The sequence below is a fragment of the Rhinatrema bivittatum genome, chromosome 8 (genome assembly GCF_901001135.1).
Source record: "Rhinatrema bivittatum chromosome 8, aRhiBiv1.1, whole genome shotgun sequence".
NCBI classification, from domain to species: Eukaryota; Metazoa; Chordata; class Amphibia; order Gymnophiona; family Rhinatrematidae; genus Rhinatrema; species Rhinatrema bivittatum.
This window is the reverse complement of record NC_042622.1, coordinates 262,947,218-262,971,832: the sequence shown is the minus strand read 5'-3', so window position 1 is coordinate 262,971,832 and position 24,615 is coordinate 262,947,218. Positions and strand designations below refer to the sequence as shown.

At 49.5% G+C, this 24,615-nt stretch overlaps 1 protein-coding gene across 1 annotated transcript in view; it reads right to left on the bottom strand.

Moving 5' to 3' along the window:
* Positions 1–1,622: 1,622 nt before the first annotated feature.
* The window catches only part of NXF1 (nuclear RNA export factor 1), a 113,944-nt gene continuing 90,951 nt past the window's right edge, over positions 1,623–24,615 (bottom strand). Inside the window, exons 15-21 of the mRNA XM_029614832.1 lie at positions 22,135–22,193; positions 21,639–21,754; positions 21,114–21,156; positions 20,942–21,014; positions 20,124–20,306; positions 9,946–10,006; positions 1,623–2,502 (exon numbers count right to left, since the gene is read on the bottom strand). Coding sequence (XP_029470692.1) covers positions 2,464–2,502; positions 9,946–10,006; positions 20,124–20,306; positions 20,942–21,014; positions 21,114–21,156; positions 21,639–21,754; positions 22,135–22,193 — 574 coding nt within the window. The 3' untranslated portion in view covers positions 1,623–2,463. The remainder of the gene's footprint in view (positions 2,503–9,945; positions 10,007–20,123; positions 20,307–20,941; positions 21,015–21,113; positions 21,157–21,638; positions 21,755–22,134; positions 22,194–24,615) is intronic.

The window sequence follows — 24,615 nt, the reverse complement described above, 5'->3', positions numbered from 1 at the left end:
CATGTAACAATATGAGATGCACAGAACAGTGCACGAGTAACGGCGAGACACAGTAAACACACTACAATCTGCATACATCATGACATGGAACAAAAAAGCAAGAGCTGCTGCAGGGCCACAACCCCCTCCAGCAGACGCTGCATATGCCGTTCTGCTAGAACCCTGGCAGACAATGTTCACGTTTATATGAAAAAGAATAAAAGACAAATTGGTTTTTTAAATCACAATTTCTATTGCCCAGGTTCTGCACTGACTTGTTTGTGGTCAACTCCCATGGTCATTCTCTGCTATGTACTACGGCATGAACGTTCAGCTTTCAAAACAAAGGAGCGAAGAGCAAAAACCACATCACCATGCAGTCCTCATGGGACAAGCCCAAACCTTCTCTCATATCCTACACCTCTTTTATAACACCAAAGGCTACCGTAGCACTCTCTCTTTACAGATAATCATAGGGTCCAATAGAGCAGGGTACAACAGTTACATTCTGCATAATTCTTCCTGGTGTTATAAAGGAAGAGTGGCATGAAAAATTCATTCTGTAGACACTACATTGGCAACTTTATTTTATGTCCAGGGCTGCAGGGATTACTGCGGCACTGAATAGTGCAGCGTCCCTGATGTTGGCAAAAGGTTAGCAGTGCCTTGTAATATCTTCCCCCATTCTCAAAACACATTAGCATGCCCTTACAATTCCTCCCCCAACCTTCTCCTTTTCTCCCTTTACTGCCTATTACATGCTTCTCACACCACCACACACCTCCTACCCCATTACCATGTCCACCCACTCCCCTCCTCACCTGCTTCCTACTCTTCTATCCAAACACCACAAAGACCCAGTCTTTCCCTATTGCCATACCTCCATCACCATGTACAAGCACACTCCTCCCTCCCATCCAATCACCATGTATACCCAACTCTTCTCCCTCCCTCCCTCCCACCATTACACTCACTCTCCTCCCTCCCAATCGCCATGTACCCCCACTCTCCTCCCTCCCTCTCGCCATGTACATCCACTCTCTCCCTCCTTCCCCCCAATCACCATGTATACCCTCTCCTCCCTCCTTCCCTCCCAATCACCTTGTAGACCTACTTTCCTCCCCCTCCCAATCGCCATGTACACCCACTCTCCTCCCTCCCTCTCGCCATGTACATCCACTCTCCTCCCTCCATCCCAATCGCTATGTACATCCACTCTCCTCCCTCCTTCCCTCCCAATCACCTTGTAGACCCACTCTCCTCCCCCCTCCCAATCGCCATGTACACCCACTCTCCTCCCCCCTCCCAATCGCCATGTACACCTACTCTCCTCCCTCCCAATTACCATGTACACCCACTCTCCTCCCTCCCACCCACCCAATCTCCATGTATACTCTCCCTCCCACCTGCCATTTGCACTTACTCTCCTCCCCCTCCTAATTACCATGTACACCCACTCTCCTCCCTCCTACCCTATCGCCATATACATCCACTCTCCTCCCTTCTTCCCACCTAATCACCATGTGCACCCACTCTTCTCCCTCCCAGTCACCATGTACACCCCCCTCTCCTTCCTCCCTCCCAATTGTCATGTACACCCACTCTCCTCCCTCCCTCCTTTCATGTCACCCATTCTCCTCCCTCCCTCCCAATTACCATGTACATCCAACTTTCCTCCCTCCTCAGCACCTACTCCCACATTATCACTACTCCTTCCCACCCAATCACCCACTCCCATCACCACACATTTACTATCAATCACACCCTTTCCTACTGGAAAGATAAAACAACTTCACTAAACTTTGCAACAATAAAAATGTTTATGTAGTGCACGCACAGCCAAGAACACTGGGAATCATCCACCCGTTGCCGTGCCATGAAGAGGAGAATGAAGGCAGCTGCAGTATCTGCTCCGCTAACCAAACCTCTCCCAGCCCGGAAAGGGCAGAAGCAGACTCTTTATGATTATGCAGCGCAGAGACCTTCGAAACAGGACACTGCCTTCTTCTCTTGAGATAAAAAGAGAGGGGAGGGATGGAGGAATTGTGGGCAGAGAGAATGAGGAGGAAGGGTTGGAGCAGAGCAAGGGACAAGGGCAGATGTGGAGGATAGAGAGACCACAAAAAAAGACTGACACAACACAGAGAAGGGCACTGCCCCTCTGTGGGAGAATTAAACACCCTGACTTTAAGCATATCAAATTTCTTGCGACATTCATACCGATAAAACCTTAGCCAGAACCATAAAAACAAAAGCAATGAGCACACAACCTGTCAAAACATAATAGAAAAAAAGGGGTACCTCAGGCACCCCCAACTCAAAAACCCTCCCTACCCCTCTGTGCTTCAGGCACCCCCTGCTGCAACATCAGCACCGTCTGTAGAGTGCTGCCAGTCCTTCACAGCTTTGGGGGTGGCGTTCCTCTTTTACTGTACAGAAATAAGTCAGGGCAAGAATTCTTCAGGGCCCCAGAAGACCAGTCTTTTACTTCATAAACGCCACTTCAGGGATCTTCCCTTCCGCCTGAAATCAGAATGAGAGACAAAGAATGAGCCAAGAGGGGTGGAGAGGAGGAGGTGGCAGGGAAAAGTCAGCAAAAGTTGCTTATCTGTAACAGGCATTCTCCACAGACAGTAGAACAATTCAGCCAAACATAACTGGATGGTGCTGACATGAAACATGCTCTTCTCAGAGCTCAGAAAGACCTAGAAGTCTTTCAGAGCATGCATAATTATTCCTGAGCAGCCACTGTGGCACAAGTTTCCTCTGTCATTTCACAAACTAAACTTCAACTCTACAAGGCCGAAGGTGGAGTTTGTGTGGCTACCAAGAACACCTATTACTGGTAAGTAATTTTGCATTCTCCGTAAACAAAGGGGACTGAATTCAGCCACATAAGTGGGGATTCCCAAATTGTTACTGCAACGTAACAATATTTCTTCTTTGACAAACAATAGAGGTATTACAACCCAATGTTAAGAGGGTGGAGGTAACCTGCATGGAGCGGTAGTTATTACTGGTAACAGATGGGAGTAACTGCACAAAGCACCAGTTACTACCAGGAGCAACATGAAGGGCAGACTGGATTGACCATTTGGTCTCTGTCTGCTGTCAGTAATTTGCTATGAGTTGAAGCATCTACTTAAATCTCTTAAGTTCTGCCTGGCCAAAGGAGCTTCCTCGAAACAGATTTCCTGAATTGAAGCTGAGTAAAAGTGCACCACTGGAGGTCATAAGAACATAAAAAATTGCCATGCTAGGTCAGACCAAGGGTCCATCAAGCCCAGCATCCTGTTTCCATCAGAGGCCAAACCAGGCCACAAGAACCTGGCAAGTACCCAAAAACTAAGAAGATCCCATGCTACTGATGCAATTAATAGCAGTGGCTATTCCCTAAGTAAACTTGATTAATAGCAGTTAATGGACTTCTCCAATAACTTATCCAAACCTTTTTTGAACCCAGCTACACTAACCGCCGTTTGCAGCGAAAAGGGAAGGCCCCCGTGTGCCGCAGGACGTGCTCCGTTCGCGGAGAAGATGAAGGCCCAGTGCGCCGTTCGCGGCACACGGGGGGCTTCCCTTTTCGCCGTGAATGGCGCGCGCCAGGCCTTCATCTTCGCCGTGAACGGAGCACAACCCGTGGCACACGGGGACCTTCCCTTTTCGCTGCGAACGGCGTGCCGGCCTTCATCTTCATCGTGCTGGAGCATGAGCCGCGGGACGCGTGCTGTTAGCGGCATGCCGGGGTATCCTCTATTTTATGCGCAATTCTGCGCAGGAGGGGAATTCTGCGCAAATTCTGCGTTCCGCAGTAGCGCAGAATTCCCCCAGGAGTAATTAGTGAGCACTAAATCTAGTATAGCTCCCTCCCTCGTGGGTTCCATTACCTTGCAGGGCCATCCACTATTTCTCTACTACTGTTAGATTCTGCAGAAGGGATTCTCCAGTCCAGATGAAGGCCCGGCGCACTGTTCGCGGCAAAAAGGGAAGGCACCCGTGTGCAGCGGGACATGCTCTGTTCGCAGCACTTGGGGCCTTCCCTTTTCGCTGCGAATGGCGCACCGGGCGTTCTGTGAACGCCGGTGAGAGAGAATGTGTGTCAGAGGGGAGGGTGAGAGAGCAAGAAGGTGTGAGAGAGAACAAGGTGGGGGGATGCCGGTGAGAGAGAATGTGTGTGTGAGAGAGGGGAGGGTGACAGAGAGCACGGTTGGTAAGGGCGGGGTGGGGAGGGTGTGAGAGAGAGCATGGAAGGTAAGCGAGGCTGGGTGGGGGGATGCTTGAGTGTGGGTTTCAGAGAGGGAGCCAATATGAGGAGAGGAGGTGTGGGGGAGGAGACCATATCTCCAAAGGGACAGGGACAGGATGGAGGCGGTCCAGAGAAGGGCGACCAAAAAGGTGGAGGGTCTTCATAAAATGACTTACGAGGAGAGATTGAAGAACCTAAATATGTATACCTTGGAGGAGAGGAGGAGCAGGGGTGATATGATACAGACTTTCAGATACTTGAAAGGTTTTAATGATCCATGGTCAACAACATACCTTGAACAAGTAAATGTGAAACGGCTATTTACTGTTTTGGATACTCTAGGATTAGAGGGCACTCCATGAACTTAGCAAATTCTTTGTCACTCAATGCACAATTAAGCTCTGGAATTCAATGTCAGAGGATGTGGTTAAGGCAGTTAGTGTAGCTGGGATTAAAAAAAACATTTGGATGAGTTCTTGGAGAAGCCCGTAAACTGCTATTAATCAATAGGGAATAGCCTCTGCTTACTGCTAGTAGCATGGGATCTATTTAATGTTGGGTACTTGCCAGGTACTTGTGACTTGGATTGGCCGCTGTTGGAGACAGGATACTGGGCTTGATGGACCCTTGGTCCCACCCAGTATGGCATGTCTTATGTATGTAGATTGAATTGAGTTTTGTTTGAAGAAATGATTGCAACTCTTTCGGCAGTATATGGAGTTGGTCTTTTGGAAACTTGGAAGATTTTGTGGTAGCATTTTTCAATTGGTCTGTTAAACTTGGGCCGTTTTCTGATAATTTTTCAAACTTTAGGAAATATCCTTTGTTTATAATCTTCAGAATCTATTTATCAGTTATCTGTGATGTAGTCTTCCCCCCACTTTCAATTTTGGGAATGGGTTTTTGCAATTGCTTTGATGGGAGTTAAAAGGCTGGAGTGGATATTTGCAGAGGTTGTTGATTCTGCCTTTTTTGTGATCTGCTGTGATTGCTAGGGCTGCTGCATGAAGAGTGGGTGTTGTCTTTAATAATAGTATGGATTATATCTTCTTCTTTATTACAGAAATATGACCTCTTGTACGTTTCTTGTTGGTATAATCTTTTTCCTGATGAGAACAGGTGAGAAGTGAAAGACTGTAGAACTGCATTCTGGTTCTTTACTGCATCTACTGTTTCCTTCACTTTGTCTCCAAATAAAACTTAGAACATAAGAACATAAGAAAATGCCATACTGGGTCAGACCAAGGGTCCATCAAGCCCAGCATCCTGTTTCCAACAGTGGCCAATCCAGGCCATAAGAACCTGGCAAGTACCCAAAAACTAAGTCTATTCCATGTAACCATTGCTAATGGCAGTGGCTATTCTCTAAGTGAACTTAATAGCAGGTAATGGACTTCTCCTCCAAGAACTTATCCAATCCTTTTTTAAACACAGCTATACTAACTGCACGAACCACATTCTCTGGCAACAAATTCCAGAGTTTAATTGTGCGCTGAGTAAAAAAGAACTTTCTCCGATTACTTTTGCCAGTATATGGTATATCTGCTATTTTCTCATGAAAATCATCTCTTAGGCCTGATCCTCTTAGGCAAGCTAGCTTTCTTGCTGCTATGGCAGCTGCAGATACTCTGGGGGCGGTATCAAATGATTCGTAAATTTATCAAGTCATATGTTTTGCACAGTCCTTTATGTCCGCCATGACGTCACTGAAAGAGAGGTCCCTGTAGCATGATTAGTGTGTGAATTATGCGAGAACTCTGCCCATGATAAAAGGGTAGACAGTCATTCTGGCGTTGTTTGTCCTAGGCTCTTAGAAAGGTCTTTAACGTTCTATTAGTTCTCTCTGCCTGACCATTGGCCTGAGGGTGATAGGTGGTAGTATGATCTAGTGCTGTGGTTCTCAATCTTTTTCCCCATCGTGACACACCTGACAGACCATGCTCATGTGTGACACACTGCTCATTACAACTCACGGCGGAAATAAAAAGTAAAGGTCCAGTATTATTTTTATTGTTAAGAATGACACAAGGAAAAGATACATATTCTGTCTGAACAGAAACTGTATAAATAGTAAACATCCCACACCAAAACAGCACCAATTTCCAGCATTTAAACAGTAACCACCTTACCTAAGAAAAGGCAACACAGAAAATATTACACTAGGCCTTAAGACACCAATACATCTCCTATTAGGAAAACGGACCAAGCCAGGCTGCTATAGAGCCCTACACAGAAACTACATGTGAGAGGAATACCTCACCTCAGTCACATGTGCTGACCCTCACCTAACAAAGAATAAAGAGACCAAAACGATAACTAGAAGCATGCAGACAGAAACTGAATTGGAAACTGCAATAAGCCAGAATCTCTGTATGCAGTGTAACAAAAGGAAAAAAAGGAACATCACCCACACAGACACAAATTCTCTCTCTCGTACTTATACATACAGGTTCTTAATCATACATACACGTTCTTAATCATACATACACGTGATCTCTCTCAAAGGATCTAAATCACACACACATACTCTTTCATACAAACAGGTTTTCAATCACAAACTTACACATACAGGTTCTCATTCATACACATATTCATGCTCTCTCTCTCAATCATTCACATACATGCTATCTCACACACAGGATCTCAAACACATATTCTTGATCATTCACTCACTCTTCCCCACCCCTGAACTAGCAGCAGCAGCCTCCTCCTTCATTTTCAGCCCTCGCGGAGAAAGGAGTCCCATCGGCCGCAGGAATTGACGTTGTTCCTCATTTTATTCCGAGCTGTGCTGCTCATCCTTCAGGCCGCGCACCTCTCTTTTCTTCGGGCCGATGCTGCCCACACTAGCATGGTCTCTTCTTCCCACGTACACACCTGCTGCTCACCACTTCCTCTTCCATGGCACGGGAAGAAGAGAGCATGCCGGTGCCGTTGACTCCAGCTCTCCTGCCGCGTTTCGCACGGGCTATCAGCATTTTAAGCTCGAGCAGTGGACCTATTTCGCTTGGGTAGGGGGAACAGCTGGGTCAGCGGGGGACCAGGAAGTGTGGCGACACACCTGCGTGTTCTTGGCGACACACTGGTTGAGAACCGCTGATCTAGTGTAATGTCAAATTTGTGACACAGGGTGTGCCAGTTCTTGGCGGTGAATTGTGCACCTCTATCAGAAATATGTTTAGGAAGTCCATGTAGTCAAAATATACGTGAGTCGAACAATCGGGCCAATTCTGGAGCCGAAGGCAGGCCTGGAAGATGAGTGAAGTGGACCATCTTAAAGAACCTGTCGATAACAACCCAAATTACTGTATTGCCTTCAGGTGTGGGAAGATCTACAATAATATCCGTGGATATATGCGTCCAAGGCTCCTTAGGAGGAGGTATGGGTTGCAACAGTCTCCAAGGTTTTCCCACCAACAGCTTCTGCTGGGCACAAGTGGGACAGGATTCCACATAGGCCTTCACATCAAACTGCATTTGAGGCCACCAGTAGTAACGCTGGAGAAGCTCCAGGGTTTGGCTTTTGTCCAGGATGTCCAGTGATTCTCAAATCATGGGCCTATTTTAAGGTCGGAGATGGCGAGACACCACTGTCTTACCAGGAGGAATAGTTACTGAAGATGCTAAGAGAATACAGGCAGGGTCTATTATATGTCAGGGAGGCTCCTTCAGTTCTTCAGACTCAAAGGATCGGGATAATGTGTCTGCCTGGAGGTTTTTTGAAGCAGGTTGGTAACATATCTCGAAATGAAAGCGAGAAAAAAACAAGGCCCATAGGGCCTGATGGACGTTTAAACGGGTTAGGTGCTCTAAATTCTTATGGTCCTTGTAGATGGTAATTAGGTGTTTGTGTGTAACATGTCATTTATTTATTTATATTTATATTCCACTTTTTGCACTTTTTTCCCAGCACTTCAAAGTGGATTACATTCACGTACTGTAGGTGTTGAGCTCCCACTAGCCATTGACGCCATTCTTCAAGGGCCAGTTTAATGGCCAAAAGTTCCTTGTCTCCAATGCTATAGTTATGTTCAGAAGGTTTGAATTTCTGAGAAAAAAAAAACGAACAAGGGTGAAGAGTTCCAGAGCTAGAATGCTGACTGAGTACAGCACCCACCCTGTAATCAGATGCGTCTACTTCCAAAATAAAGGGGTGGGAGGGATCCAGGTGATGGAGGCATGGTTCTTGAAGGAAAGCCTTCTTTAGGTCCTGGAATGCCTTGACCGCTTCAGGTGACCAATTTTTCGTATTAGCTCCTTTACGAGTGAGAGCAGACAAAGACTGTAAGGCTATATTTTGATTCTTAATGACCATTGTTTCTCATTAACCATGGTACCAAAAAGACTGTTCCCATCACAAGGGATGTCTGCCAACTTTTCATGGATCTCCTCTCGGAAACCTGATGCCCTGAACCAGGCTAGTCTTCTGGCAGCAATAACAGCTGCAGCAACCCTAACTTCTTTTTTTTAATTTTTCCAAAATTGGATCCTTTATAGTTTTTTCCTGGGTAAGTAATTCACTAGCATATGTTTTGACAAAATCTGTCCACAGTTTTTGAGCGAATGCACGACAGTCCTGAAAGGATGGAAGGGGTAGTTTTGGTTTCTGTTCAAAAGTAGAAGGCAAAGAGTGTGGCTCAAAGAAAGGTGGCAAAGAAGAGTCAGCTAGGTTCTTTATTTTATGCATTCTTTTCCTCAGTAGATCTTCTGCGTCAGATGTCCTCTGCGCTGATATGGCGCCAGGGAGTGTAAGCGTTGAGGAAGATAACGTCTGCCCCAATGAACTGGGGTGGAGAGGCTTCGGTGCCAATCCATCTGCACCGTGAATTTTCAGTGCTGTTTCTGGCGCTGTGCATTCTCTGATGACCGTATGGTGGACCTTAGATGGCACCGTTGAAGGTTTCAGCCCCGAGTCTTCTGCACCATCTGGCTGTGATGCTGACTTGGGAGTCTTGGCATTTTCATGCCAGAGACCTATCCCTCTTGACTTCATCGAAGTTTCATAAGGTGATCTTTAGCGCATCCTATGTTTTGACTCAGGCTCTGAGGAAATTTGAAGATCAAATTGGAGTTTGAGGTCCCTGTAAATTAGCATACTCCGTCCAAGGCAGCGGATACAGCAATCATGCTGATCTGCAATTGCTACTTTATGATTTGAAGGGGCTTTTCCCTTTTTTGAAATTACAACTTGCTCTGCCATAGTTGTTTCTTCCGAAGAGGAAAACGTTTGTTGGAACTCAATTGTCTTGATTACGGTGACGCAAGAGAAGTGGACAATAACAGACTGAGGGAGATCACGTAACGAAGCTAGTGTGAGAAGCCTCACACATGCCCAGAAGAGAATCCAGAAGTTTTTGGGCTAGAGGAAAAAAACAACCAAATTGGCACCACTGGATGATGTCACCTCCATCTTGTATGGCTGTAATATGATTCTTTTCTGTAGAGAGAAAAATAAACTACAATACAAAAAAATTACCTGAAAAATTTAATAAATGGTGGCGAGAGAGAATGCACAACATTCTTTTGCTTCAGCAGAAGAAAAATGACAGACTCATGTGGTGGTCGCAGCACAGAATATCTGCACACGCTCAAAAAGATTTCTAGGTCTACTTGAGCTGTGAGAGAGCACGCGCTAGTTCTGTGCCATCCAGTGAATCACATGGAGAAAGAATTATGACATTCAGTGAGAAATGTTTAGTGTTTTATTTTTTTTTTTTTACCTTAAGTTGTGTGAAAATCTGTGCAGCTCGAGCAAAATCCCAGTCATTGTCCTGAAGGCATCTGAGATATAAGAGAAAAGCAAAGATTCATGACTAGCACAGGCAGCAGCAAGTGTCACGCAGGGGAGCCAGATCAGTGTCTTTTATACACAGAGGAGCAGAGAAACAAACATGTGAGTCAGGAACAGTCAACATACAGAGAGACAATAAAACGTGCCACACACACACAAGCAAATACAAGCAGCAGGGGGATACAAACACTGGAGTGGAGGACAATCTCATACACCCAGAATAATGTAGAGGAAAGGAAAATTAGTTTCTTACCTGATAATTTTCATTCCTGTAGTACCAAGGATCAGTCCAGGACACCTGGGTTGTGACTCCGCACCAGTAGATGGAGACAGAGCAAGACCTGTCGGCTCAGCCATATATGACAGTGTGCCAGCCACAGCCCCTCAGTCTAACGAAATGTCAACGTAGAAACCTGAACCCAGTAACCTTGACTAAAAATAAACTTAACCGTGGAGCAGATCAAGACCCCCACTGGAACAGAGCTCCCCTAACCGAGGGAGCGCAACAGGAAATCGGATTAGAGAATCAACCACGAGCGGGCTCTCCGTTACTCCGAAACAGCAATGCGGGCGGGATCCTGGACTGATCCTTGGTACTACAGGAATGAAAATTATCAGGTAAGAAACTAATTTTCCTTTCCCTGTACGTACCAGGATCAGTCCAGGACACCTGGGATGTACCAGAGCCAACTTACCGAGGGTGGGAAGCAGAGAGTCCCGCTCGGAGAACCCTCTCACCAAACCCCCAGGTCTCAGTAGCCTGAACATCCAACCGGTAGTGTCTAATGAAGGTATGCAACGACTTCCAGGTAGCTGCCCTGCAAATCTCTTGAGGCGACACCTGAGAAGATTCCGCCCAAGACGCAGCGTGGGACCGTGTCGAGTGAGCTCTGAGACCCACGGGCACCGGCTTTCCCCGTACCACATACACTGAACCAATGGCCTCCTTGAGCCAATGGGCAATTGTCTTGCGGGACGCTGCGGCACCTTTCTTTGGACCAGAAAATAGAACAAAAAGATGATCTGTCACTTGAAAAGGATTAGTGACCTCAAGATAGCGAAGGAGGGACCTTCGCACATCTAGCTTTCGTAAGTCCTTCGTTTCCGGATCCGAGGACTTCCCAACCACGAAAGCGGGAAGCTCAACTGATTGATTCAAATGAAACGCTGACACGACTTTAGGCAAAAAGGAAGGAACCGTGCGCAAGGAGACTCCTGAGTCGGAAATGCACAAGAACGGCTCCCTACAGGATAGAGCCTGCAACTCTGAAACACGCCGTGCCGAAGCAATCGCCACCAGGAATACAGTCTTCAACGTGAGATCTTTAATAGTTGACCGCTTCAAGGGCTCAAACGGCGCCGAGCATAAGGAGGAGAGAACCCAATTAAGGTTCCAGGACGGACAGGGATGACGCAATGGAGGACGGAGATGCTTCGCTCCCCCAAGAAACCGGGAAATATCCGGGTGCAGGGCCAAGGGAAATCCCTGAACCTTACCTCGCAAGCAAGCAAGCGCCGCAACCTGCACACGCAGGGAGCTGCACGCCAGGCCTTTGGCAAGACCAGCCTGGAGAAGAAGAAGAAGAGCACCTGGCCTTAACTAACCAGCACTTTCAACTTAAAAAAACAAAAAGCGAACTACCCCTAACTGCCTAGCAGAACCCAGGGCAGGCCGAGGCTGTGACTGCACGTGCACCATCTACTGGAGACAGAGTAAGACTGAGGGGCTGTGGCTGGCACACTGTCATATATGGCTGAGCCGACAGGTCCTGCTCTGTCTCCATCTACTGGTGCGGAGTCACAACCCAGGTGTCCTGGACTGATCCTGGTACGTACAGGGAAAGAAGTTTACAAACAAACTCCGCCTTATCTAGGATGGTATTACTTCATGTCAAAGCACAATGGACTCAAAAACCCAAACTAACTATATACTGTACAGTAACCTAACAACCGTAAACTGGCTCATTAACCCCCAAATGGGCACAGAACCCGAGCTACTTGGAAAAAAACACGATTGATCTGTCAATAAAAGAGAACAACAATTGAAAATAGCGCGGACTCTCCATTACCTTCAAGTGCCAAAACAGGGTGGGACTCTGGACTGATCCGTGGTACTACAGGAACGAAAATTATCAGGTAAGAAACTAATTTTCCTTTCCCTGTACGTGCCCGGATCAGTCCAGACTCCTGGAACAGAGCTTCACTTACTTGGGATGGGATCCGGAGAGGCCCGCTCTCAGCACACCTTCTCCAAAACCTCCTGCCCCTGATGCCTCCCGGGAAAACAGTAATCGGCACAGAAGTGCAGACTCTCCTGATTTAGCAAACCGCTGCGAACACCACCTGGCCAACACCGCAGGACTGCTCACTGAGCAGAAATTCGGGCTCCCTACCTCTCACTGAGTCTTAATAAGAACTTTTTTTTTTTTTTGGGAAACAGCTCATAGAAAGACCAACAAATAAAGAGGGGTACTTTCCTGAATGGAGCCAGGAGGGATCTTCAGGTCACCCAGAGGGAGCCAATCACTTGGCTATCTAGGTCCCTGAGACAGCAGGCCACAGCAGGCAGGGGTATCCAATCCTTCGGTCGCCCAGCTCAACCCAAGGGATGGCCTGTCAAATGGAGCCTAGCATCTTGGGGAGCAGAAATTCCACTCTAAGTCCTCTAAGTCTCCACTCTTAGTCAGGACTGCAGGCATGCACCTCTACCATCTGCTGGAGATAGAGACTGCAGGTGGCACTCTCAGTTATGTAGCAGTGCCTCAAAGTTTTGTTCTCTGCCTCCATCTGCTGATAGGGATGCATAAAAAAAGATCTAGGCATTTAAAATCGTCAGCTCAGTGTGCTGCCGCAGTCAAAAAAGCAAACAGAATGTTAGGAATTATTAGGGAGGGAATGGTTAATAAAACGGAAAATGTCATAATGCCTCTGTATCGCTCCATGGTGAGACCAAACCTTGAATACTGTGTACAATTCTGGTCGCCGCATCTCAAAAAAGATATAGTTGCGATGGAGAAGGTACAGAGAAGGGCAACCAAAATGATAAAGGGGATGGAACAGTTCCCCTATGAGGAAAGACTGAAGAGGTTAGGGCTGTTCAGCTTGGAGAAGAGACGGCTGAGGGGGGATATGATAGAGGTCTACAAAATCATGAGAGGTCTAGAACGAGTAGATGTGAATCGGTTATTTACACTTTCAAATAATAGAAGGACTAGAGGGCATTACATGAAGTTAGCAAGTAGCACATTTAAGACTAATTGGAGAAAATTCTTTTTCACTCAACGCACAATAAAGCTCTGGAATTTGTTGCCAGAGGATGTGGTTAGTGCAGTTACAGGCCGATTCAGAAAAACGCACGGGAGAGCTGGCGAGCGCCCGCTCTCACAGGCCACTCTCCTGGCGTGCGATTCAGGAGGGTGGCCTATGCAAATTAGGGCCCACAGTAAAAGGAGGCGCTAGGGACACTAGCGCATCCCTAGCGCCTCCTTTTTGACAGGAGCGGCGGCTGTCAGCGAGTTTGACAGCCGACGCTCAATTTTGCCGGCGTCAGTTCTCAAACCGACCCGCGGGCTGATTTTTAATATTTTTTTTTTACTTTTGGGGCCTCCGACTTAATATCGCCATGATATTAAGTCGGAGGGTGCACAGAAAAGCAGTTTTTACTGCTTTTCTGTGCACTTCCCCGGCGCCAGCAGAAATTAACGCCAGCCTTTGGGCAGGCATTAATTTCTGAAAGTAAAATGTGCGGCTTGGGGTAATAGCGCGTCGAAAACGCACGTCCATATCCGGGTTAACAGTGCGGGTGGAGCACACTGTACTGTATCGGCCTGTTAGTGTAGCTGGATTCCAAAAAGGTTTGGGTAAGTTCTTGGAGGAGAAGTGCATTAACGGCTATTAATCAAGTTTACTTAGGGAATAGCCACTGCTATTAATTGCATCAGTAGCATGAGATCTTCTTAGTGTTTGGGTAATTGCCAGGTTCTTATGGCCTGGATTGGCCACTGTTGGAAACAGGATGCTGGGCTTGATGGACCCTTGGTCTGACCCGGCATGGCAATTTCTTATGTTCTTATAAACCTCTGGTCTGGACTGATCTGGGTATGTTTAGGAACAGCTGTGCACGCACACACACACACACACACACACACAAAGGAGCAAGGGGAAAGTCACATACTTGCAAACAGATGAACAGGGGGACAATCACACATAGAAGAACAAAGTGAGAAACAAGCACATAGAGGAGAAAGGAAAATTAGTTTCTTACCTGATAATTTTCGTTCCTGTAGTACCAAGGATCAGTCCAGGACACCTGGGTTGTGACTCCGCACCAGTAGATGGAGACAGACTAAAACTTGTGGGCGGAGCCATATATGCCCCTGTGCCAGTCACAGCCCCTCAGTCATACGAATGTCAAAGTAGAAAATCCATAATACAACATAGCTAACCACACAAACTTGTTAGGTAAACGAAAATAACTCCAACAACCCCACAGGAACCAGACTCTCCAAACTGGGAGAGCGAAGAACAAGGGGTCAGTGTACTGAAGACAACAATGAGCGGACTCTCCGTTACAACAGCGCAGCACTGCGGGCGGGATCCTGGACTGATCCTTGGTACTACAGGAACGAAAATTATCAGGTAAGAAACTAATTTTCCTTTCCCTGTACGTACCAGGATCAGTCCAGGACACCTGGGATGTACCAGAGCTAAATTACCGAGGGTGGGAAGCAGAGAGTCCCGCTCGGAGAACCCTCTCTCCAAAACCCCCGAAATCAGTAGCCCGAACATCCGATCGGCAATGTGTAATGAAGGTATGTAACGACTTCCAGGTAGCAGCCCTGCAAATCGCTTGAGGCGACACCTGTGAAAATTCCGCCCAAGACGCCGCTTGAGACCGTGTCGAGTGAGCCCTGAGGCCCCCAGGAATAGGTTTTCCTCCCGCACAAGGTATGCCGAACCAATGGTTCCTTTTTGCCAATGGACAATCGTCTTGCGGGATGCCGCGGCCCCTTTCTTTGGACCCGAAAAGGAAAACATAAGATCTGTCATCGGTAGCGTGGAAGGGAACTCCGCACAACAAGTCCCTTGAAGTCCCTCGCTGGAGGATCAGAGGAGCTCCCGTCCGCAAAGCAGGCAGCCCCACTGACTGATGCCGATGAAAAGACGAAACGACCTGAAGGAGAAAGGTAGGGATCGGACACAAGAATACCCCCGAATCAGAAAGACACAAAACGGAACTCTACAGGAGAGAGCCTGCAACTCAGAAAAGCGCCGCGCCGAGGCAAGCGTCACCAAAAATACCGTCGTCAAAGAGAGATCCGTAAGAGTTGTGCGCTTCAAGGGTGCAAACGGTGCCGAGCACCAGGTGGAAAGAACCGAATTAAGGGTCCAGGACGGGCAGGGGAAAACGCAATGGCGGACGGAGAAGCTTAGCCCCCCAGAGAAAACGGGGAAAACATCCGGACCCGCAAGCAACCAAGCGCGGACCCGCCGGGAACTGCATGCCAATCCTTTGGCCAGACCAGCCTGGAGAAGCCAGAACATCAGATACCGAAGCGGCAGTGGAATCCACACCCCGCTGCACGCACCTTACCGCAAACACTACCCAGGCCCGGACGTACGCCAAGGATGGAGACTGCTGCCTGGAACCTCAGCAGCATAGCCACCAGCGCGGCAGAGTAACCTTCCCCGTTTAGCCGATTCCTCTCAAACGCCAGGCCGCGAGACAGAACTGATTTGCATCCTCCTAACAGACGGGGCCCTGACGGAGGAGCCCCGCGAATCCCTGGAGACGGATGGGACGCATGGGAGCCGCCACCGACAAACTGAACAAGGTCCGCGACCCACGGATGGTGAGACCATGCCGGAGCCCCCATGATCACGAACACGTTGAACGGGTGCAAATCTATGCGGCGCATAATCGTGCCGAACATCGGCCACGGAGGAAAGCCGGACATCCGTCTACCAGGGAAGCACCAAGGCGTCGACTCCTTCTGCTCCTCTTCCTCGGCGCCGACTGAAGAATCGCGGAGCCTTCGCATTGTGGCCTGTGGCCAACCAGTCCCCGTGGCCTGTGGCCCTCCAGTCCATGTGGGGAATACTCCACGTCTTGCAGATGAGGCGAAAACTTCGACCGCCAGCTCCCATGCCCCGGGATCCAGAAGATGACGGCAGAAAATCCGCCTGGACGTTGTCGACCCCGACGATGTGAGAGGCTGCAATGTATGTGAAGCTGCAATGGACTTGAGAGGCTGCAATGGTGTTGAGATTTTGCTCCAACCAAGCCATCAAGAGCCGCGCCTCGTCTGCCACCTGTGGACTTCTCATCCCTCCTTGGTGAGTGATGTAGGCCACTGCGGTTGCGTTGTCCGACAAAACACAGGCTGCCTGTCCCCTCAGCAGAGGTAGGAACGATTGCAGCGCCAGACGGACCGCTCTGGTCTCCAGTCGGTTGGTAGCCCATCGGGCTTGAGACGCTGACCGTAGGCCTTGAACTGACGTCCCTAGGCAGACTGCTCCCCATCCGGAGAGACTGGCATCCGTGGGCACCACTGTCCGGTTGGGCAATAGGAGTGACCCTGGAGAGGTCAAAAGACTGGAATCGAGCCACCAGGACTGGCCGGATCTCGCCCGGCCTACGAGTGGAAATGGACGGTAGAATGCTTCCGAAACTGGCCGCCAGCGGGATGGTAAGGACGCCCGCAATGGCCGTAGATGAGCAAACGCCCAATGGACCAACACGAGAGTGGAGGCCATAGTACCCAGGACCATGAAGTAATCGCCGACCCGCGGTAGCCGGAGCGACAGCAAGCGCCTCACTTGAGCCTGTAGTTTGCACCTTCCTTCCTGCGATAGGAACGCCCTGCCCCGTTTCGTCGAATACGGCTCCAAGGCATTCCAGGGTCTGCGTGGATACCGGCGTGGGTACCAATGGACTTCTTGTTGAACTCGACTAGCCAGCCTAGAGACTGCAAGAGTTGTAGGCCCCTGGCCACTGACAGTCGACACTGATCCTCGGACTTCGCCCGAATCAACCAATCGCCCAGGTAAGGATGAACCAGAAACCCTCCCGGCGAAGTTGCGCCACCACCACGACCATCACCTTCGTGAAAGTACGAGGCGCCGTTGCGAGCCCCAAACGGGAGAGCCGTGAATTGATCCTTAGGCATCGCTGAAGAGACGGTGGAATGCCTACGTGAAGGTACGCCTCCGTGGAACCTAGTGAGGCCAGGAACCCTCCTGGACGCACCGAGGCGATCACCGACCGAATAGTCTCCATTTGGAAGTGAGGCACACGCAGGCATCTGTTCACCCCTGTTAGATCCAGGATTGGTCTTGAAGTGCCGTCGTTCTTTGGAACAATGAAGCAAATAGAGTGACGTCCTTTGCCGTGCGGACTGATCGGAACGGAGGAAATGGCTCCCAAATGTTCCATGCGTCGGATGGTGATTAGCACTGCTGCCTTCGCTTTGGGAGCCTTGCACGGCGAGACCAGGAATTAGTGTGCCGGGGAACGAACAAAATTTAATGCGTAGCCGTGCGTTATCACGTTGCGGACCCACTGGGCCGATGGTATCCTGGCCCCCTAGCTGACGGGGCTCCACCCCGTCTACCGGAGCGTGTACCCCGAAAGGACTGCTGCCATTGATGGTTACGGGAGGAAGCCGACCTATAAGAAGAACCGGTAGACCTGTGATGACGCGACTTCCTGGGCCCTCGGAACCGGGATCTGGCCGAACAGACGGAGCGCGCCCTGAATCTGTCCTCGGGCAGCTGCTTTGAACGAACCATCTGCAGCCAGGTTGCGCAGCCACAGCAGGCGACGTGCCGAAACAACCGCCACCCCGGACCTAGCGGACGTACGCAGCAAATCGTGGAGAATATCTGCCCCATACGCTATTGCTGCCTCCAACCTATCTGCCTGTGATGCCTGTTCCGACAGACCTGCATTCGCCTGAAGAATTTGGGCCCAGCGCAGACTCGCTCACATAGCGAAGTTGGTACAGAAAGCAGCCCGCACACTCAGGGCAGACACCTCAAAATCTTGAGTTACACGTCCAGCTTCCTATCCTGTATATCCCGGAGAGCCGTGGCTCCCGTAACCGGAATGGCCGACCTCTTCGTCACCGCAGAGACTGCGGAATCCACCTTCGGCAGGCGAAGGAGTGCCAGCACATCCTCCGGTAGCGGGTAAAACTTGTCTATGGCCGTACCGACCTTAAAGGCGTATCCCATTCATTGAACAGGAAATCTGTCGATGAAAATTGAAAAGGAAATCCTACTGTCGGCCCCGAGAGACCTATGCTCCTCTTCCTCGGACAGCATCGGATCCATGATTGCCTCTTGGCAGATCCATGTTTGTCTCTCGACGGGCCCCCCCCAGCGGAGCCTCCATTGCCAGTTCCTGAAGAATTGCTGGAGTTAGTAGGTACAGTTCCTCCCTGCGAAAATAGCCGTACCACCTGGGGGTCATCCCCTTCCACGGCTAGTGCCCCTTTGCCCGCGCTGGGCTGGACAGGACCGTCCGCAGCCGAGGACCGTCCGCAGCCGCCTCCCCGGCCCCCATCAGGGACTCCTCTGGAGACGCTGAGTCAACTGCCGATGAAGAATCCGTCTCAGACTCCTGAGGTACGCCATGCGGCGGACGCTTCCCCCGCGAGGGCTCCCGAGAGCCCCCCGCAACATCCATAGTCTTCTAGCCTTCGGAACAGACCTGCAGGTGGCCCCCCCCCCCCGCGCGACGCCCCTCCGGCAGCGCTAAATACGCTTATATTTGAAAAACCCCGCGCAACAGAAGCGCAAAAACAGATAAAATCTGAAGAACCATCTGCGGGAGCCAACGGGGAACGAGGCCCCTCCGTGGGGACCCCCCCCCCCGCCGGATCCCGCTGCGGGGAAAGCGTGGGGGGCAGGGCTGTATCCCCTGTTGTGAACCGAGCGATTTCGCGGCCGGAATTAAAATGGCCGCTGCGCGCGCACAGTGCAGGAAAAAACAAACATCTTGGGGCCTATCAGTCGAGCCCCCCCGCGCGGCGGCGATTGCGCGGTTCTGGACTGGGCCCCCTGAGGCGCTCCGGACACTCCCTCTCTGCCCGTGCGACCATAGCTGCAGAGGCCCTGCCACGAAAAGCGTGCGCGAGCCGAGCCGCAGGCCTACCCTCGTGGCCTGCCGGCGAGCGCGACGAAAAAAACGGGCGGGAAACGTGGCGAAATGCAAACTAAAATTAAGAAGTCAAAATCGGCGACCTCCCTCCTGCTACCGGCGCCCCCCCCCCCCCTAAAAACGGAGCGGAGACGTGAGGAAACGGAGAGCCGCACAACGAAAACAAAAACCTTTTTTTTTTTTAAACAAAGCTTGCAGCTGTCCTTGGTTCTGGAGCCCTTTTCCTGCAGGGGTGAGTGAACCGGGCTCCCCGGTGTCACCCCTGACGCTGCCACTAGCTCAGCCGGGTCCTCAACCCTGGCAGCGGCCTCAACCGGGGGAGGGTAGTCCCCTCAGGACCTCTCAACCCCCCCGGGAGGCAGGGCACCTGGGACTAAAATTAAAAACAAAACCCAATTTGCCACGAATACCTCGCAAAAACAATCAGGCCTAACAAAATTTGCCCCAAAAAACCAAAACAGACTAACCACCAAAATCAGGTCAGGCAGGGCTGTGACTGGACCTGCACCATCTACTGGAGACAGAGTAAGACTGAGGGGCTGTGACTGGCACAGGGGCATATATGGCTCCGCCCACAAGTTTTAGTCTGTCTCCATCTACTGGTGCGGAGTCACAACCCAGGTGTCCTGGACTGATCCTGGTACGTACAGGGAAGGGGGAATAGTTGTGCACATGCATGCACATGTAGACAAAAGCGGAGGACACCCTCTCACAAATACAGAGGAGAAAAAGAACAGCAGTGCACACATGCGTGCAAGAATAGTCGTGCATATACATACACACACACGCACATATGCAGGGACAGAGTGTCACACACAGACATGACGAGAAGAGCAGAGAGGACAGTAACATGCACATACACACAAAGTAGCAGGAGGTCAGATTTGCATTCCCTAACACACATATGCAGCTTTCCATGCACTGGATAAGGACAGCATACTTACTTCTGAGACCACTCTAGATTCATGCCAGATTGAAGTGAGAATGCTTGCAACAAATCTTGATGGGTGGAGGACAGGGTAGGAACAGGACTGCTGGAAGGCGTGGGTGCCGGTGTGGCAAAGGCCTTGCGAATCTCCTCTGTGGTTGCATTGCGCACAAAGAGCTCGTCGTTCACAATGCAGAGCCTGGGTGCAGCAAAAGGAAAAGAGGAGGTGAGAGCAGCCCATCTCACACACTAAGCAGACCTGTGCACACCCCCTCAACTGCTGCCCAGCCCTATGTTGACCCTGCTTCATCTGCTGCCTGGCCCTGTAGAAGCCCTCTCACCTGCTACCTGGCCTTAAGTGGACCCCCTCCACCTGCTGCACAGCTCTGTCTGATCCTACTCACCCCCCCTGCCTTATCCTATTACCTTCCCTAGCTCATAACTGTGTAAGTCACCTAATCAACTGCCTGGCTGTGTGTGACCACTTTTCCCCCAACCCCTAATCCATGCAAGCCTCTCACCTGCTATCTGGCCCTATGCGACTACCCTCATCTGCCATCAGATCCTGTGCTATCCCCCATATACTGTATCCTCCTACCTCAACTATACTCAGCTGCGTGCCCTCTCTCTTTTGCACTATATCTAACCCCGCAAACAGCCGCTGCAACTCCCAGACTACCTTCAGCCCCACAACCAGCTTCCCCAAGCAGATCCTGGACTATCTAACCTTGTGGTCACCTTCAGTCTTCCCCTTACCACCACCACCACCACCACCACCGTGGCAGCTCCATAACTCTCGCCTACCATACGAGCTGTACCAGATACTTCTCTTACCCGGCATTGCCAGCTGGAACTGCAATGAACATCCGAGTGAAGGCCCGCACCTCATCCCGGGTCTTTCCATCAACTGGGAAGAGAGTAAGGAAAAAAAGAAGGTGTGAGCTACTGCTGGGAGGGCAAGAGCAGGCCATATTTGGGAACATCTGGCAGTGGGCTGGATACTTACCTTCTTTAAAAATACCATGGACCACAAAGCAAAGTAGCATAGTCTAAATAAACAAAAGAGAGAGGAAATGTACAGTTACTGGAAGAAAACAGATGAGCACTTGGACCAAGTATACACTCAACAATGTGCAGACATATTGAGCATGTGTACCCAGAGCAACTGGGAAAACAGTATATGGAAGCAGTGAGCATGTGCAGCCTGCAAGTGTGGATGCAGCTAGCAAATGCAGCTAGTGCAGAGCACTTGGGTACACAGTACACAGATGCAGCAAGCCTGCACAGCTAGAGCACTAGAAAATACAGTGAGCGTGCATGCAAAACTGTGAAACCCATTGCGAGCAAGCACCCACAGCCCATGGAAACAGCAGGCACTGTGCCCCCCGGTGCACAGACTCAAACAGAGCAACTGCACAGGCAAACACAGAATGTACCCAGACGCAGAGGGTCATGTATGTAGAGATGCAGCACATAATCACATAAAGATAACACAGAGAAATACACAATCTGTACAGAGATGAGCACTCACCGTCTGCGCACAAATATCCACTACAAAAGAGTTGATGTCGTGCAAGGTTTTGGGCAGTTCATTCAGAAAGGCCACAACGTTTAATCTGGTGTGTTTCAACAGCTTGAACCTCATGCCTGCAAGAAAAACCATCAGGTCAGCAGAGACTGACAAGGGGCAGAGTTAGGAGCCTGCTAACACCGAACCTCCACCCCTCATTTTCTTACATCAGCACTATTCCATCTCCCAGTGCTCTCTCCCAACATCATCCAATCGCCTCTTCACCCAATGGGTCATAACCTCCCTCCCTCTCCCACCACCGTGCTTTTCCCATACCCATTTCCTCCAGTACTTTCTCTCCTGTACCATCACTCCATCTCCCATACGCTCACCGTGCTCTCCCACCACTGTCCCCATCTCACATTGCTCTCTCGCCCATCATCTCATGCTTTCCTGCCCCCACCACCCTACCCCAAAAACTCTCTCAACCCCCTATAATTCATGGCACAGGTTCTACCTGGGTCCTTCAGTTTCTTCACATTTCTGCTGTCCTTGAAGTATTCACCAAGACTGTTCCTGTTGAGGGAAAAAAAAAAGAAGAAATTTACTCTTACCTGATAATTTTCTTTCCTTGAGTCTAGACCGATCCAAATGCATGGGTTATGCTCCCAAGCCAGCAGATGGAGACAGAAAACAAAAGGCTCACTGACATCACCCCTTATAGGGTCCTGTGCTGCACTCAGCCTGCCAGTATTGTGTAAAAAGCTAGTAATAATAAAGAGTGATTCCCCAATGCCTTCAACTCCAAGGGCCTTCCAGGAACCAAACAAAAACAAACACTCTTAACCATGAAACAAGAAAGACAAGAGATATACTCACCTATATGAAATCAAACCAGGCTCCCCAAAAATCCATACAACCTATTTGCCTTGAGCGCTCTATTATATGAGCTTCCCTAAATACTACACAGGATCAAGAATACTGGCAGTTAGGGAGGATCCTGGACTGGTCTGGCTGGACTCAATGAAAAGAAATTATCAGGTACGATTTAATTTCTCCTCCCCTCATTCAGCTCAACTAGTCTAGAGATACGGGACGTACCCAAGCTATTCCTCAATTGGGCGTGGGAATGCTAATCCTGCTTTCAAGACAGCTGAGCCACCCACTGCTTTCTTCCCTGGCGTGGTCAGCCAAGCGATGATGCCTCGCAAAAGAGTGCAACAAAGACCATGTTGCCACTCTGCAAATCTCGGATGGCGATCCCAAGTGAAGTTCCGCCCACAATGCTGCCTGCGCCCTGGTTGAATTAGCCCTCAAACTCTTTATGGAGGGGAAGTCCCCTATCCACATAGGAAGCCTCTACAGTCTCCTTAATCCAAGCTTTTGAAGCCCCCCCACCCCGAGGCTGCCTTATGCTTCATAGGACCAGGACAAAGAGATGACCTGATCTTCTGAAAGTGCCTTTCAATTACTGGAGCAAAATTCTCCTGACATTAAAGCAATGCAATTCACTAAATGCCTCTTTGCATGTTTCCTTTTAAAACAGCACTAAATGCACCACTTGGCCAGTGGGAGCACTGAGAGGAGAGGATCACCTTGCTAGGGGCTGAAAGGAATCAGTAAGTTTTGCTTGGGAAAGTTTCTTTTTTGAAAAGTATTGGGACGAAGTTAACTATTGGGGAATATTATTTAGTGTGTTTGTGTGTTTTGTGCTTTTAACAGTCAGTAAGGCAGCGAATAAACAGAAGTTAGACTGGAGGCTAGAGTGGCAGACCTGGAGGAGCTGAGGCAGACAGAGAGGTACATTGATGAGACCTTCAGGGACATAGTAGTCCAAGGCCTACTGCCCAGGAGGGAAGGGGGTTAGGTCGGCCATCTTAGTTGGTGATTTGATTATTAGGAATGTAGACAGTTGGGTGGCTGGTGGGCGTGAGGATCGCCTGGTAACATGCCTACCTGGTGCGAAGGTGGCGGACCTCACGCGTCACCTAGATAGGATTTTAGACAGTGCTGGGGAGGAGCCGGCTGTCGTGGTACATGTGGGCACCAACTACATAGGAAAATGTGGGAGGGAGGTTCTGGAAGCCAAATTTAGGCTCTTAGGTAGAAAGCTTAAATCCAGAACCTCCAGGGTAGCATTCTCTGAAATGCTCCCTGTTCCACGCGCAGGTCACCAGAGGCAGGCAGAGCTCCGGAGTCTCAATGCGTGGATGAGACGATGGTGCAAGGAAGAGGGATTCAGTTTTGTTAGGAACTGGGGAACCTTTCGGGGAAGGGGGGAGTCTCTTCCAAAGGAATGGGCTCCACCTTAACCAGGGTGGAACCAGACTGCTGGCGCTAACCTTTAAAAAGGAGATAGAGCAGCTTTTAAACTAGAACAAAGGGGAAAGCCGACAGTCGCCCAGCAGCGCATGGTTCGGAGAGAGGTATCTTCAAAGGATACCAACGATGCATTAGAATTAGGGCATCCCGACAGTGAGGTTCCAATAATTAGAAAAGTAGTCCAAGTGCCTGTAACTAAAAACTCACCTGAGCTAAAAAATTCTAACTTATCCCTATCAATTAAAAAGCAGAATAAAAATACAAACAAAAAACAAACTTTGAAATGTTTGTATGCTAATGCCAGAAGTCTAAGAAGTAAGATGGGAGAATTAGAATGTATAGCAGTAAATGATGACATAGACTTAATTGGCATCTCAGAGACATGGTGGAAGGAGGACAACCAATGGGACAGTGCTATACCGGGGTACAAATTATATCTCAATGACAGAGAGAGCACTCGGAAGGAGGTGTGGGGCTTTATGTCCGGGATGGCATAGAGTCCAACAGGATAAACATCCTGCATGAGACTAAATACAAAATTGAATCTTTATGGGTAGAAATCCCTTGTGTGTCAGGGAAGACTATAGTGATAGGGGTATACTACCGTCCACCTGGTCAAGATGGTGAGATGGACAGTGAAATGCTAAGAGAAATTAGGGAAGCTAACCAAATTGGT